This window comes from Coregonus clupeaformis, chromosome 26, assembly GCF_020615455.1.
Source record: "Coregonus clupeaformis isolate EN_2021a chromosome 26, ASM2061545v1, whole genome shotgun sequence".
Taxonomy (NCBI): domain Eukaryota; kingdom Metazoa; phylum Chordata; class Actinopteri; order Salmoniformes; family Salmonidae; genus Coregonus; species Coregonus clupeaformis.
The window spans coordinates 42489014-42505587 of NC_059217.1; the positions used below are offsets into that span (position 1 = coordinate 42489014).

General features: G+C 43.4%; 1 protein-coding gene across 2 annotated transcripts in view; it reads right to left on the reverse strand.

Annotated features, from left to right (window-relative positions):
- Nucleotides 1-14430, reverse strand: part of LOC121540352 (single-stranded DNA-binding protein 3-like) — a 134673-nt gene extending 120243 nt beyond the window's left edge. For both annotated transcript variants that reach the window (XM_041849164.2, XM_041849165.1), the window contains exon 1: nucleotides 14280-14430. In XM_041849164.2, the coding sequence (XP_041705098.1) occupies nucleotides 14280-14335 (56 nt within the window). In that variant the 5' untranslated portion in view covers nucleotides 14336-14430. The remainder of the gene's footprint in view (nucleotides 1-14279) is intronic.
- Nucleotides 14431-16574: the final 2144 nt, after the last annotated feature.

The window sequence follows — 16574 nt, forward strand, 5'->3', positions numbered from 1 at the left end:
TATTAACACTGGAATGATAGATGTGCAAAAGATGATGTGCAAATAGAGATACTGGGGTGCAAATTAGCAAAATAAATAACAATATGGGGATGAGGTAGTTGGTTGGGCTAATTTCAGAATATCTGTGTACAGGTGCAGTGATCGGTAAACTGCTCTGACAACTGATGCTTAAAGTTAGTGAGGGAGATATGTGTCTCCAGCTTCAGAGATTTTTGCAGTTCGTTCCAGTCATTGGCAGCAGAGAACTGTAAGGAATGGCGGCCAAAGGAGGTGTTGGCTTTGGGGATGACCAGTGAGATATACCTGCTGGAGCGCAGACTACGGGTGGGTGTTGCTATTGTGACCAGTGAGCTAAGATTATACTGGGATTTGCCTAGCAGTGATTTATAGATGACCTGGAGCCAGTGGGTTTGGCGACGAATATGTAGTGAGGGCCAGCCAACAAGAGCGTACAGGTCACAATGGTGGGTAGTATATGGGGCTTTGGTGACAAAACGGATGGCACTGTGATAGACTACATCCAATTAGCTGAGTAGAGTGTTGGAAGCTATTTTGTAAATTACATCGCCGAAGTCAAGGATCGGTAGGATAGTCAGTTTTATGAGGGCATGTTTGGCAGCATGAGTGAAGGAGGCTTTGTTGCGAAACAGGAAGCCGATTCTAGATCTAACTTTTGATTGGAGATGCTTAATGTGAGTCTGGAAGGAGAGTTTACGGTCTAACCAGACACCTAGGTATTTGTAGTTGTCCACATATTCTAAGTCAGACCCGCCGAGAGTAGTGATTCTAGTCGGGTGGGCGGGTGCAAGCAGCGTTCGGTTGAAGAGCATGCATTTAGTTTTACTAGTGTTTAAGAGCAGTTGGAGGCTACAGAAGGAGTGTTGTATGGCGTTGAAGCTCGTTTGGAGGTTTTGTTAACACAGTGTCCAATGAAGGGCCAGATGTATACAAAATGGTGTCGTCCGCATAGTGGTGGATCCGAGCGTCACCAGCAGCAAGAGCGACATCATTGATATACACAGAGAATGGAGTCGGCCCGAGAATTGAACCCTGTGGCACCCCCATAGAGACTGCCAGAGGTCCAGACAACAGGCCCTCCGATTTGACACATTGAACTCTATCTGAGAAGTAGTTGGTGAACCAGGCGAGGCAGTCATTTGAGAAACCAAGGCTATTTAGTCTGCCAATAAGAATGCAGTGGTTGACAGAGTCGAAAGCCTTGGCCAGGTCGAGGAAGACGGCTACGCAGTACTGTCTTTTAATCGATCGCGGTTATAATATCGTTTAGGACCTTGAGCGTGGCTGAGGTGCACCCATGATCAGCATCGAAACCGGATTGCATAGCGGAGAAGGTACGGTGGGATCCGAAATGGTCGGTGATCTGTTTGTTAACTTGGCTTTCAAATACTTTCGAAAGGCAGGGCAGGATGGATATAGGTCTGTAACAGTTTGGATCTAAAGTGTCACCCCCTTTAAAGAAGGGGATGACCGCGGCAGCTTTCCAATCTCTGGGGATCTCAGACGTTATGAAAGAGAGGTTGAACAGGCTAGTAATAGGGGTTGCGACAATTTCGGCAGCTAATTTTTGAAAGAAAGGGTCCAGATTGTCTAGCCCAGCTGATTTGTAGGGGTCCAGATTTTTCAGCTCTTTCAGAACATCAGCTGTCTGAATTTGTGTGAAGGAGAAGCGGGGGGGGGCATGGGCAAGTTGCAGCGGAGGGTGCAGAGCTGGTGGCCGGGGTAGTGGTAGCCAGGTGGAAAGCATGGCCAGCCGTAGCAAAATGCTTATTGAAATTCTCGATTATCGTAGATTTATTGGTGGTGACAGTGTTTCCTAGCCTCAGTGCAGTGGGCAGTTGGGAGGAGGTGCTCTTATTCTCCATGGACTTTACAGTGTCCCAAAACTTTTTGGAGTTAGTGCTACAGGATGCAAATTTCTGTTTGAAAAAGCTAGCCTTTGCTTTCCTAAATGATTGTGTATATTGGTTCCTGACTTCCCTGAAAAGTTGCACATCGCGGGGGCTGTTCGATGCTAATGCAGTACGCCACAGGATGTTTTTGTGCTGGTCAAGGGCAGTCAAGTCTGAGGAGAACCAGAGGCTATATCTGTTCTTAGTTCTGAATTTTTTTGAATGGGCCATGCTTATTTAAGATTGAGAGGAAATAATTTTAAATAGAACAACCAGGCATCCTCTACTGACGGAATGAGGTCAATATCCATCCAGGATACCCGGGCCAGGTCAATTAGAAAGGCCTGCTCGCTAAAGTGTTTTAGGGAGCGTTTGACAGTGATGAGGGGTGGTCGTTTGACTGTGGATCCATTACGGACACAGGCAATAAGGCAGTGATCGCTGAGATCCTGGTTGAAGAAAGCGGAGGTGTATTCAGAGGGTAAATTTGTCAGGAAGATATCTATGAGGGTGCCCATGTTTACAGATTTAGGGTTGTACCTGGTAGGTTCGTTGATCATTTGTGTGAGATTGAGGGCATCTAGTTTAGATTGTAGGTTGGGCGGGGTGTTAAGCATATCCCAGTTTAGGTCACCAAGCAGTACGAACTCTGAGGATAGATGGGGGGCAATCAGTTCACATATGGTGTCCAGGGCACAGCTCGGGGCTGAGGGGGGTCTGTAGCAAGCGGCAACAGTGAGAGACTTATTTCTGTAAAGGTGGATTTTTTTAAGTAGAAGCTCAAACTGTTTGGGCACAGACCTGGATAATATGATAGAGCTCTGCAGGCTCTCTACAGTAGATTGCAACCCCACCCCCTTTGGCAGTTCTATCGAGACGGAAAATGTTGTAGTTGGGGATGAACATTTCTGAATTTTTGGTGGCCTTCCTAAGCCAGGATTCAGACACTGCTAGAACATCAGGGTTGGCGGAGTGTGCTAACGCAGTAAATAACTCAAACTGAGGGAGGAGGCTTCTGATGTTAACGTGCAAGAAACCAAGGCTTTTACGGTTATAGAAGTCAACAAATGATAACGCCTGGGGAGGAGGAGTGATACTGGGGGCTACAGCGCCTGGGTTAACCTATACATCACCAGAGGAACAGAGGATGAGTAGAATAAGGATATGGCTAAAGGCTTTAAGAACTGGTCTTCTAGTGCGTTGGGTACAGAGAAAAAAAGGGGCAGATTTCCGGGTGTTGTAGAATAGATTCAGGGCATTATGTACAGACAAGGATATGGAAGGATAGGAGTACAGTGGAGGTAAACCTAAGCGTTGGGTAACGATGAAAGAGATACCATCACTGGAGGCACCGATTGAGTCGGTCTCCGCGTGTATGGGGGGTGGGACAAAGGAGCTATCTAAGGCAGGTTGAGCTGGACTGGGGGCTCTACAGTGAAATAGTACTATAAGAACAGTGGCGGCTCCTGAAAAAATTCTCAGGTGGGGCAATTTTTCTGATGATTTAGGTGACCTACACACATTTAAAAAAAGATATGTCCAGCAACAACATGAAGACAGGGGCAGCATATAAGTCAATACCAGAAGCATTTATTGACTGATCTCAAAAGTGTTGGCTTCCCAGGGTTGGTGGAGCCCTCAGTTTCATCTTTGCCTCGCAAAGCTAACTCAAACACTCCGCAAAACTTCACACACTGGATTAGCCGGCTGAGGATGTGGCGGTTCTTGCTAATGTCGTAGTAAATATATTTGTTATAGTGAATATGGAATATGATATGTTGAGTAAAATGTTGTGCTAAGATCTATTTAGGTCAGGAGCTGGTTATAAGTTCTGTTCCTATCCAATAACAATGGACAAAAGGGTCCTATCTTGTCAGCCTTGTCAGCAGGTGGCCAAGGACAACACCCACGCCATAGGCCTCTCAGTTCTTCCAACTCACAAGTTCTTGCTCTGAGGACACACACAAACACACACACACACACACATCATCACTGTTAAACACACACACACACACACACACACACACACATAATTAATAAATAATAGGTCATTTAGCAGACGCTCTTATCCAGAGCGACTTACAGGAGCAATTAGGGTTAAGTGCCTTGCTCAAGGGCACATCGACAGATTTTTCACCTAGTGGGCTCGGGGATTAGAACCAGCGACCTTTCGGGTACTGGCACAACGCTCTTAACCACTAAGCTACCTGCCGCCATATCATCACTGTTAAACACACACACACACACACACACACACACACAAAAATCCCCTCTCTTAGGCTGAACATTTGAAGACAGAGAACCCGACTCAGAGCCAATGCAACAGTGACAGTAGCCTGGAGGGGACCTCGCCCAACTCATCAGGACCAATCAGAAGATCAGAACTACTAGATTCAACCTACTTCATTTATTGCATAAAATGTCTGCACACAATGTTTCGGGGCTCTCTTCAGATAATAATAATAATAATAATAATAATATGCCATTTAGCAGACGCTTTTATCCAAAGCGACTTACAGTCATGCGTGCATACATCTTTGTGTATGGGTGGTCCCGGGGATCGAACCCACTACCTTGGCGTTACAAGCACCATGCTCTACCAGCTGAGCTACAGAAAGTGGATACTCATGGATGCGCATCGCAATTGTAAAATGTCAACACAATTGGAGACACCACGTCATTTTTGGAGACATGTTATTGACAGTAAACTATTGTAGATGCGACTGCTAACTAAATAAAACATTTTAGCTGGCTAGCTAATCATCTTAGCTAAATGTGGGGCAAACAATTCAGTTATTTACCGTTAATTTGAGGGATTGGGGTGAAAGAAATCGAGTTACATAGTGATACTTTACGATATACTGTATTGACAATATCGCAATATTTTAGCGTTAGTTGGCTGTACCTGCACCAAAACACCATTATTGTTCCTTCATAGCTTGTTCTCAATCTTTTCACATTGGGAGCCAATTTGTTTTCAGCACTTTTATTTCCATGACTGATCAAAACTTCGTTCTCATGGCTTTCTGATCCCTCTGCAACAGACATATGGTGCGCAATAAAATCACAGTATCGAATCGCAATACGTATAGAATCATGAGACTCGCAATGCTGATGCATATATCTTATCGTGAGGTTCCTGGCAATTCCCAGCCCAAGTTCATTTGCCACAACAAATCTCTTCGCTAGCAAACGCGATGTCTTCTCCAAAACGGCAATGTGTCTCCAGCAATGTTTACTTTTTTGACGTTCTATGGCATCTCCACTTTCCAAGCATATATGACCACATGTAATATTTTGGTAAGTGATGCAAATAGTGAACTATGTAGGGCCAGGATGTAAAATATATGTAGCTGCAGCAATTTCTCTTATCTGATATGGTAAGTAATGGGGCTTAATTTATAGCTCCCTAAGAGTTTGACGAACGGGTCCGTGAACGCGATTCCAGATATCTTTACCTCTGAATAAACTGCCTTTATTATACCATATCCACCCTGTCCAAAGTCTCTACTTGGTCTCAGTTCTCCAGTAAACTTGTGATTATCAACACTAACCTCATCGTTGTGGCGGCGGACAGCTAGCCTGTATCCCTCATCCAGTTGAGTGAGTGGCAATGTCTTTTTTCGTTTGACCAATTTTTGGAAAATCCTCGGGTGTAGGACTTTCCGCCTTTAGTAGAAACCTGTTGAATTATTAAATTTGGTCTGGGAGGTCCTAATTGTTTCGTTGCCAATTTATCTTCATTTGTTCGCCGACAAAAAGGAACTTCTTTCAAACAATCCGCTCTTTTCTCAGTTACGTTCATGGTTACGTAACGTATGACGAAGCGCGTAAGTGCAAGCCCACAGACACCCATTGAGATTGTATTGAAGGCTCTGAAATTTGAAAAAAATAGATTTTACATGGGAGTCTATGACAGACTTCTGGGCGATTTTCAACCTGACTGAAATCGCCCCAAAAGGGGGGGGAGCCATTTGAAGCACGACTTTAGCCTGATTCGACATTTAGTGGCAGTGTGGCACTGTGGCAGATCAGACGTATAGATTACAACACTGATAACTACTGTTGCCGTGATATAATTTATTAGAAAAAAAATCCCTTCCTTTTCCCGTTTGGCAGTGCGTCGCCCATATCGCCCTATTGAACAGGCCGCCCCTGTATAAGAAATAACCGAAACAGCAATAAGCAAGGCATATTGACATGGGAGAGAGGCATAAAGCAATCACAGGTGTTATTCGAGAGAGCTAAGACAACAGCTGGTAATGGCGACAAAGTTTGGGCTGAGGCTAAACATAAAACAGGATGCGGTACCGTATAAAGGAACAGTCCAGCAGGCATCAGCTGTATAGCTGAGTTATCATAAGGTCCGGTGTACAGCAATAGGAGAGTTTGGAGGTAGTTTGGGGGCTGCTACAGCACTGGCGAGCAAGAGGCACGGCTTGCGTGTGCTAGCGGGCCGGGGCTAGCAGATGGATCTTCGTGGTCGACGTCGTAACGGGAAGCCTGTTGAAACCACATCAGACAATTTCATCGGCAGACCAGTCGTGTTGGATCGGCGGGGCGCCGTGTCAACACTAGGAGGTCCCATCCGGTTGACAGAGAGGTACATTGAGGGAAAAAAGTATTTGATCCCCTGCTGATTTTGTACGTTTGCCCACTGACAAAGACATGATCAGTTTATAATTTTAATGGTAGGTTTATTTGAACAGTGAGAGACAGAATAACAACAAAAAAATCCAGAAAGACGCATGTCAAAAATGTTATAAATTGATTTGCATTTTAATGAGGGAAATAAGTATTTGACCCCTCTGCAAAACATGACTTAGTATTTGGTGGCAAAACCCTTGTTGGCAATCACAGAGGTCAGACGTTTCTTGTAGTTGGCCACCAGGTTTGCACACATCTCAGGAGGGATTTTGTCCCACTCCTCTTTGCAGATCTTCTCCAAGTCATTAAGGTTTCGAGCTTGATGTTTGGCAACTCGATCCTTCAGCTCCCTCCACAGATTTTCTATGGGATTACGGTCTGGAGACTGGCTAGGCCACTCCAGGACCTTAATGTGCTTCTTCTTGAGCCACTCCTTTGTTGCCTTGGCCGTGTGTTTTGGGTCATTGACATGCTAGAATACCCATCCACGACCCATTTTCAATGACCTGGCTGAGGGAAGGAGGTTCTCACCCAAGATTTGACGGTACATGGCCCTGTCCATCGTCCCTTTGATGCGGTGAAGTTGTCCTGTCCCCTTAGCAGAAAAACACCCCCAAAGCGTAATGTTTCCACCTCCATGTTTGACGGTGGGGATGGAGTTCTTGGGGGTCATAGGCAGCATTCCTCCTCCTCCAAACACGGCGAGTTGAGTTGATGCCAAAGAGGTCGATTTTGGTCTCATCTGACCACAACACTTTCCCCCAGTTCTCCTCTGAATCATTCAGATGTTCATTGGCAAACTTCAGACAGGCCTGTATATGTGCTTTCTTGAGCAGGGGGACCTTGCGGGCACTGCAGGATTTCAGTCCTTCACAGCGTAGTGTGTTACCAATTGTTTTCTTGGTGACTATGGTCCCAGGTGCCTTGAGATCATTGACAAGATCCTCGCGTGTAGTTCTGGGCTGATTCCTCACCGTTCTCATGATCATTGCAACTCCACGAGGTGAGATCTTGCATGGAGCCCCAGGCCGAATGAGATTGACAGTTATTTTGTGTTTCTTCCATTTGCAAATAATCGCACCAACTGTTGTCACCTTCTCACCAAGCTGCTTGGCGATGGTCTTGTAGCCCATTCCAGCCTTGTGTAGGTCTACAATCTTGTCCCTGACATCCTTGGAGAGCTCTTTGGTCTTGGCCATGTTGGAGAGTTTGGAATCTGATTGATTGATTGCTTCTGTGGACAGGTGTCTTTTATACAGGTAACGAGCTGAGATTAGGAGCACTCCCTTTAAGAGTGTGCTCCTAATCTCAGCTCGTTACCTGTATAAAAGACACCTGGGAGCCAGAAATCTTTCTGATTGAGATGGGGTCAAATACTTATTTCCCTCATTAAAATGCAAATCAATTTATAACATTTTTGACGTGCGTTTTTCTGGATTTATTTGTTGTTATTCTGTCTCTCACTGTTCAAATAAACCTACCATTAAAATTATAGACTGATCATTTTATAGACTGATCATTTCTTCGTCAGTGGGCAAACTTACAAAATCAGCAGGGGATCAAATACTTTTTTCCCCCTCACTGTAGATAGCCGGGAGATGGGCCTGGCTCGAGGCTAGCTTAAGGCTAACGGGTGCTTGCTAAGGGGCAATGGTAATTAGCCAACGACAACAGCCATTCGGTTGCAGCTAGCTAGCTGCGATGATCCAGCGCTAGGGTCCAGTGATTCTGGCAGAAAATCCGATATGCTCTGGGTCGATAGCACGCTGTGCAGACTGGCCGACAAATTGTCCAGGCTAGAGCTAGTGCTGGCTGGTGGGTAGTGCAGGCCACGGACAATGGTGAAGACGCTAACGGTGGCTAATAGCAAGTAGCTAGCTACCACAGGCATTCGGTTGCAGCTAGACTAGTTTCAGCTTAAGGTTCTTGATAAAAGTTATAAAGAAATAATATAATCCTTTCCACGTTGGGTGAGGCGGGTTGCAGGAGAGTATATTTAGTTAAAGAATAAAAAATAAAATTGAGAAATATATACAAAATAGACAAAAAATAAAACTGGCTATTTACACAAGGACACTACAGAAAACACGACTGCACTGCTACGCCATCTTGGATTCATGGGTTAATCCACACACAAACACTTAATAAACTGGATTCCCATTGCCAAAGTCATCTCTGTTTCTTTACCAGGAGGAGCTAGCCTACAGCTAAACTGACTCCACAATTATGGACATGCTCTGCTTGAAAGGACGCCATTGTATTCTAACCTGAGTCTTCATTTTGGGGCAATTGATACATTAAGAAATAACCAAGCTATGAGAAAGAATACCAACGGCTCAGCCGCGAAGTGGTAGGCCACACAAGCTCACAGAACGGGACCGCTGAGTGCTGAAGCGCGTAGCACGTAAAAATTGTCTGTCCTCGGTTGCAACACTCCCTACAGAGTTCCAAACTGCCTCTGGGAGCAACGTCAGCAAAGGAACTGTTCGTCGGGAGCTTCATGAAATGGGTTTCCATGGCCGAGCAGCCTAAGATCACCATGCACAATGCCAAGCATCGGCTGGAGAGGTGTAAAGCTCACCTCAGTCCGACGGACAGATCTGGGTTTGGCGGAGGCCAGGAGAACGCTACCTGCCCCAATGCATAGTGCCAACTGTAAAGTTTGGTGGAGGAGGAACAATGGTCTGGGGCTGTTTTTCATGGTTCGGATTAGGCCCCTTAGTTCCAGTGAAAGGAAATCTTAATGCTACAGCATACAATGACATTATAGATGATTCTGTCCTTCCAACTTTGTGGCAACAGTTTGGGGAAGGCCCTTTCCTGTTTCAGCATGACAATGTCATCGTGCACAAAGTGAGGTCCATACAGAAATGGTTTGTCAAGATCGGTGTGGAAGAACTTGACTGGCCTGCACATAGCCTTGACCTCAATCCCATCGAACACCTTTGGGATGAATTGGAACGCCGGCTGCGAGCCAGGCCTAAATCGCCCAACCTCACTAATGCTCATGGCTGAATGGAAGCAAGTCCCCGCAGCAATGTTCCAACATCTAGTGGAAAGCCTTCCCAGAAGAGTGGAGGCTGTTATAGCAGCAAAGGGGGGGACCAACTCCTTATTAATGCCCATTATTTTGGAATGAGATGTTTGACGAGCACATACTTTTGTCATGTAGTGAATCATGTCTCTATAACATTTCTATAATATGGGGGCCAGTGTAATCAACAGCATACACACATGCACTTCATGAGTTTGTCTGTGCTGTGACCAACCCGATTACTGACTTAATGCACGTAGCCTCAATATTTATACTGTCTCACTTATTTCAAGTGAGAAAAGTAACAAATATGTGCGGATGCATCAATGGCATCCAACAAAAAGCTAAATTAATTGACTGCTAACACCTCTGAATATGAGCATAATTATTCCAAGCAAAGCTGAGAAAATCAGAGGTTCTTTACAAAATAGTGGCGTGTTTTTGCGTACGCGAGTATGTGGTTCTTCGCAGTACCATCTGTGTCAAATCAAAAACCATGCATTCAGACCTCAAGAACTAAATACAAATATAGGGGCGTTGAGGGGAAGGCGTGGATGTAAAGAAACAAATTCAAATCAAACTGATTAATCTTCACACTTGAGACAGACTTTACTCAACATATTAAATTACACTAAATATTATCAAAATGTCTTACAGGCCTATCCTATAACTATAGAGTATGCATAGAAGTATAGACTACCAACTTTCATGATGAAAAACATACATTTTATTAATCCAATGGAAGGGCCTTGTGATAGCGATGGTGGATTTCTCCGCACATTTCAATAGAGTTGTAATTAACAAACAGGTCATATTAATGTTGGAGCCTCTATTTCAACCCCAGTTAAAATCAAATTAAATCAATGCAGAAAGAATGAGTGTGAGGTGTAATTAATTCCTCTCGTCACAAGGGCACAGAGTTCTTGTCGTAAATTTTTCCACAGGCATCGGCCACTTCCTCAAGTACACAAGCAATTTCTTGAATGACACCATCCTCAGCCATCAGATCCCTCAATCTTTCAAAGTTAACAATGCGTCATGTTTATCTGCATACAGTTTTTTGACGTCTCCATTTCTTCACCGGACGGAACCTTTTAAGTGCACGTGTTTCCACACAGACACATTTAAGTGCAGAACACCACACGGAACACAGGTATAGTCAATGCTTGTGTCTTTTCATCGCTGAAGACAGTGCCCAACAATTTTTTATAACTAACCCAAGATAGACCCCAGCCTGTCGTTTCCAATGGGAACACATTAGTCATAGTGGGCAGAACAAGCAAGGAGGTGGGCAGAGCCAAGCACAAGCTAGCGAGATCCTATTGGCGCGTTCTAGCATGCATTTGCATATTTCTGTTAGGGAACGCCTACTCTGTGAAATGCGTGTGGGCATTAACTCAATTCGCCTTTGCACTCCTTCGAAACAATGCAATTTTAATAACTTTGGCAAAGGGTAAATTCTACAAAACTTAGTCCACTCTGCTCGTAACAGATTCTAGTTTTGGGAACAGAAAACTGTATTGAGATCAAATGTTTTATCGGTGAGGATTTGTTGGCCAAAATTAATCTTGTTCCATCTTCTCCCACTGCTGGCCAGTGGGCTTCCTCTCACCACATTTGGTAGTGAGTGGAAACGCCAAGCGGATGCTTCACATTTATACATCCGGTGAAATATCTGTCTCATCTATGGTATGCCTCTAGCCAAAATCATGTAAAAGTCACACCCAATATTACCGGAGCCATGTTTTTTTCTTTCTGCCGTGGATTCATGAGCATGTCGCAGACATGTTTTAAACTACTCTTAAGCCAATATTTTTATTTAGCTAGCTAGTCATGTTACTTAGCTAGCAAGCTAGCAACCTGAGAACGTGACCACTGACTAGGCTATACACAAATATGGATGGCACAGGAAGAACTTTAAAGGAATAGGCTACTCAAAGAGATGCTTCAAAAGTAGGCTGCATATGCAAGAATGGGGTGTGTAAGATTGTGTGTGTGTGAGAGGATGTGTGTGAAAGCAGGAGTAAGTGAGAGTCTGGGAGGGGGTGGAGAGTGTGTAGGTGAGAGAGGGACATTGAGTGTGTGTGTGCGCAAGTGTTAAACTTTAAGAACATTGATAAGCAGTAGTAGGCCTACTGAAACATTGGGAGCATTAATAGCTAGCTGTATGTTACAATGACTTTTATGTTGTTTATGTTTTATGCCATTAACTCAATTAATTATTTTAATCGTTTGACAGCCCTAATTTTAACATGTCAGTAATTTTGTCCCAAAAAAACAAAAATTATAATAATAAGGTACCAAGCTCAGGTTCAGTCTATTCTCCTAGATTCCTCCAATGCTTTTATAAGCCATTATAACCATTCCCATCCGTGGTACACTTTTTATAACTTCAATCTGCTCTACTAGTGGTTCTATTCTAGACACCTTTACTCTACAGTCTCCCCTTCGCTGTACCGAAACCAGCATGTATTCTAAACATGTTGGTGAAATTGGACTACCTGCACAGAGAGAGACCATATGGGTCTTTCATTTCAACTTCCAAATTAAGTAGAAGTTAATCTAACAAGCCTTCAGACAACATAGACAGCATGCTGACTAACAATAGCGTAAAGAGAGCGGAACAAGCGTTTGCCTTACAGTGCATGGCAGAGTCATTAGTTAGGTGATAATGGCATTGCATCCTCACTCTGGCCATCAGTTGCTTACCTGACTCACACACAGACACGCAACACGCATGCAGCGGTGTCTGTCAGAGGGTTCACTGCGTAAACTGATGCCAATCAATCAAATAACCAAATTTTCCTTGTGAGGGAAACTTCTTCTGTGGAGTGGTATATACAAAACAAGACAAAGGACATACGGGACAACTATCTATACTGAACAAAAATATAAACGCAACATGTAAAGTGTTGGTCCCCATGTTTCATGAGCTGAAATAAAAGATCCCAGAAATGTTCCATACACACTAAAAGCATATTTCTCTCAAATGTTGTACACACATTTGTTTACATCCCTGTTAGTGAGCATTTCTCCTTTGCCAAGATAATCCATCCATCTGACAGGTGTGGCATATCAAGAAGCTGATTAAACAGCATGATCATTACACAGATGCACCTTTTTGTCACGCAACACAATGCCATAGATATCTCAAGTTCTGAGTGAGCATGCAATTGGCCTGCAGACTGCAGGAATGTCAACCAGAGATGTTGCCAGAGATGTAATGTTAATTTCTCTACCATAAGCCACCTCCAACGTAATTTTAGAGAATTTGGCACTATGTCCAACTGGCCTCACAACTGCAGACCACGTGTAACCATGCCTGCCGAAGGGTGTGGTGAGGAGTATCTCTGTCTGTAATAAAGCCCTTTTGTGGGGGAAAACCTCATTCTGATTGCCTGGGCCTGGCTCCCCAGTGGGTGTGCATGACTCCCCAGTGGGTGGGCCTATGCCCTCCCAGGCCCACCCCTGCCATTCATGTCAAATCCATAGATTAGGGCCTAATGAATGTATTTCAATGGACTGATTTCCTTATATGAACTGTAACTCAGCTAAATCTTTGAAATTGTTGCGTTTATATTTTTGTTCAGTATACATTTATTTTATTTTACTGCAAGGTAGAACTTTAAGTGATGGGGTGGAGGGGATATTGTTCTACTGTCACTACTCTATAATACGTTGCCTTCATGTAAAGCACTGGTTAAAATCTGTGCATCTACTTATAATCAAAATCGTTAATTTGACACTTTAAAAGTTGTTGTAGCAGTTTCTCTGCCTCCCCCAAAGAGGATAAAGGCTTAGTTTGTACTATGATATAGCCGTTATTAATATTCAAAGCATCATAAATTAGATACTTTGATATTTGGAAAAATTATTTCTTCAAAAGGATTGAGGTTATTTAGTTCGTACGTGTTAGTCCAAGGCTTTTAAAACATGTATCAGTTCGATATAACCCATTATACAAAAAAAAATTACAATCACACTCCTCTTAACATAGATGTTAGGCTGCATTGCTTACATATACCACGCTTAAAAGTTTACGTATCTATAACTAAAGTACAAGTTTCATTTAACAGACAAGACACAACTTCTCTTAATTTGCTCAGGTGGGATGTCCAGCACAAATTCTTCATGAACACGAATAGGGTAAGAAGACATCTATAATAAGACGTCTAGTTGACCTCCTGTACAGCTCGATTGCATTTTTAAAAATCCCTAGAAACGCGTCTCAAAACTTTACACAAACAATATGTGAGTCAGCGTCCATGCTGCATGTAACTGCTTACAGAAAGACAACATACTTATAATCCATGTCTTCTAAAATAGAATTTCAAGCACAAAATCGTTGTTCGAAGTAGCAATTATGTTTCTTTTTGCAATCGCTGCATGAGCGCTACATTTGATCTTTAAATTCTAGACAGCGATACATTTGTAACCCCAAATGAAACACACTACACTGAACAACTCTTCGTGGGGTTGCGATAATTTTTAAATAAATATCATCTAAAAGACCGAGAAAGTGCAACGAACAAGAAAAAAGTTAAGAGACGTACCACCGCCGGGGCAAACAACACTCAGGAGAGCGAGCGAGTAATGTACACACCTTTGCATTATGGTAGCTATAGTTTAGAAAGTTGGAGCTTCCTTTTAACCAGGTAAAACTCTTAAATAGTGCATAATTCACTTACTTTTCTCTCGCTTGGCTATCGGAAGGGACGACAGCTCCTTTACCTTTAGCGTACATGCTGGATTCTGTTTTAAGACTTTTACCCTACTCAACACCTGTCAAAGAAAGCAGCCAGCCAAACGTTCTATCTCCATAGCTACCCCTTTAGTGTTTTTTCCTCCCCCCTCCTTTTTTTTTTTTTCACATCTCCAACATTGGCCACAAATCAGGCACAGTTTCTATTGGGGGAACTTGAAACAGACCGATGGTGGATTTTTTTCCCCCTCAACCGCTGTTCGAGAATATATTCACACTCCCTCCACTATGGAATAGTGGGGGCTTCTTAAAGGAGAACGCACGCACTTCTTCTTTACTGACCTCAGAAACATGTAAGCGATTGAGATAGGAAAAACAGGCTATCAAAGCCCTCCATTTAGGCCAGCATTTCCCAAACTCGGCCCTTGGGATCTCAAGGGGTGCACGTTTTGGGTTTTGCCCTAACACTACACAGCTGATTCAAATTATCAAAGCTTGATGATTAGTTGAATCAGCTGTGTAGTGCTAGGGCAAAAAACAAAACGTGCACATCTTGGGGTCCCAAGGACTGAGTTTGGGAGGCGCTCATTTTTGATTTTTCAGTTCCGGAAATAGAAGCGTATGGTTTGTGCTCACTAACTGATGGTTTACATTTCTCAAATCATACATTCAAAAGGACTCCGCTGGATTGACCAAAGGCTCAAGCCCATTTTATCCGCACTCCAACATTGACTTAATTTACTGAGCAGTCCTAGGGAGGTGAGGGGTTGAACAAATACATTTCATGGTAACTAATTGAATTACACAAATAGCCAAACTGACCATTGTGTGAAAGGCTACTGCCTGCATGAAAACGTATCAAATTAATGAGTCGGCCTCCCCAAAATATAGCAGTTATAGTGTTGTGCTTCGCAACGGAGTCACATTTTTGAATGACATAAGTTTGCCTGTTGGTGAGCCAAAGTAGATATTTAGTGCATGCTTAGTGTTGTAGCAGTTGTTGTCATCTCTTGCTTAGTGTTGTAGCAATTCCTTAGCGATTCATAGAATCACATGATGAGGAACCTCGTCTGAGACCCCACAAACATTGTAGTCTTCAGACCAAAAGCTAGTTGGAGCGGTGAGCATCAACAGCCAGGGTGTAAACCAGTTGGTTACATTGGTGCCGTGACCTGTATCAAAGAGCTGAGGTTGATGATGAGAGGAGTCTAAAGGGGAGTGAATATAAAGCAGGCCGCTAGTAGGGAGAGTTGTAGCCTTGCATGTCGAGTAACCTCAACTGAGAGACCTAAAAAGTCAACTGCCCCCCCTTATTGTCAGTTGTTGCCTCAACTTATTGTCAATGTCATCTAATGATCTAATTGAATACCTACATTCTACCTCCATCGTTAAGATCCTAAGTGGATGGGGGTGGTGCTACTCAGGTTAAATTATTTATTGTTTTGATATGGTAAAAAGAACCCTCATAGACCACCACACTGCACCAAGCAACCTTCCTCTGTAGCAAACATGTAACATCTTTGTTATACAATGTCAATAGAAACACAATGGAGATGTGTAGTGTAGCAACCATTTCAACAGTGCAGTGTGTCCAGATATTCTGTTGGAAGAAAAAAATCTATAACTTGCCATCCAGCAGAGGAATTCCCCCAGCTCCTTCCATTGTGGGGTGGCCAAATGATTATTAATCACAGGTTGAATAATTTAATGCAGAGCCAATGGATGCCTTCCTCAGCCCATTTTCTCAGCACCTGCCTTAGGAGGTGTGTGTGTGCGCATGTTTGGTGCTGGGGCCTCTTTTGGGGCCAGAGACGGGAGCACAGAGCACATCTCGTAGGGGGCTTGGGCTAATGCACCTAAATGTGCGAAGTATGATTAAAAAAATGGAAAGAATTGACATTTGGCTACAGGAATTGTGTCCTGACATTCAAACATGGTTAAATGGTTCTGTCTCTGATAAAGACATTGAAGTAAATTATTATTATGTATTTAGATGTAACAGATTACAGAAAGGGGGAGGAGTGGCCATATATGTCAAATCAAATTTCATGGCATCCCAATCTTTAAATATTTCTGTTCCCAAGAAATGTGGTTGTAGATGTGTCCATAAACCAGAATACACATTTATTGTTGCTGGGATTTACCGCCCCTCTGCTGCCATGGCGGATGCTATTGGTGCTATATCTGAGTGTTTAACACCTTTTCTGTCCTCATTTTTGGCGATTTGAATCTGGATTGGCTATCCCCGACATCAAATCAATTTAAGAGTATATGCATTGAT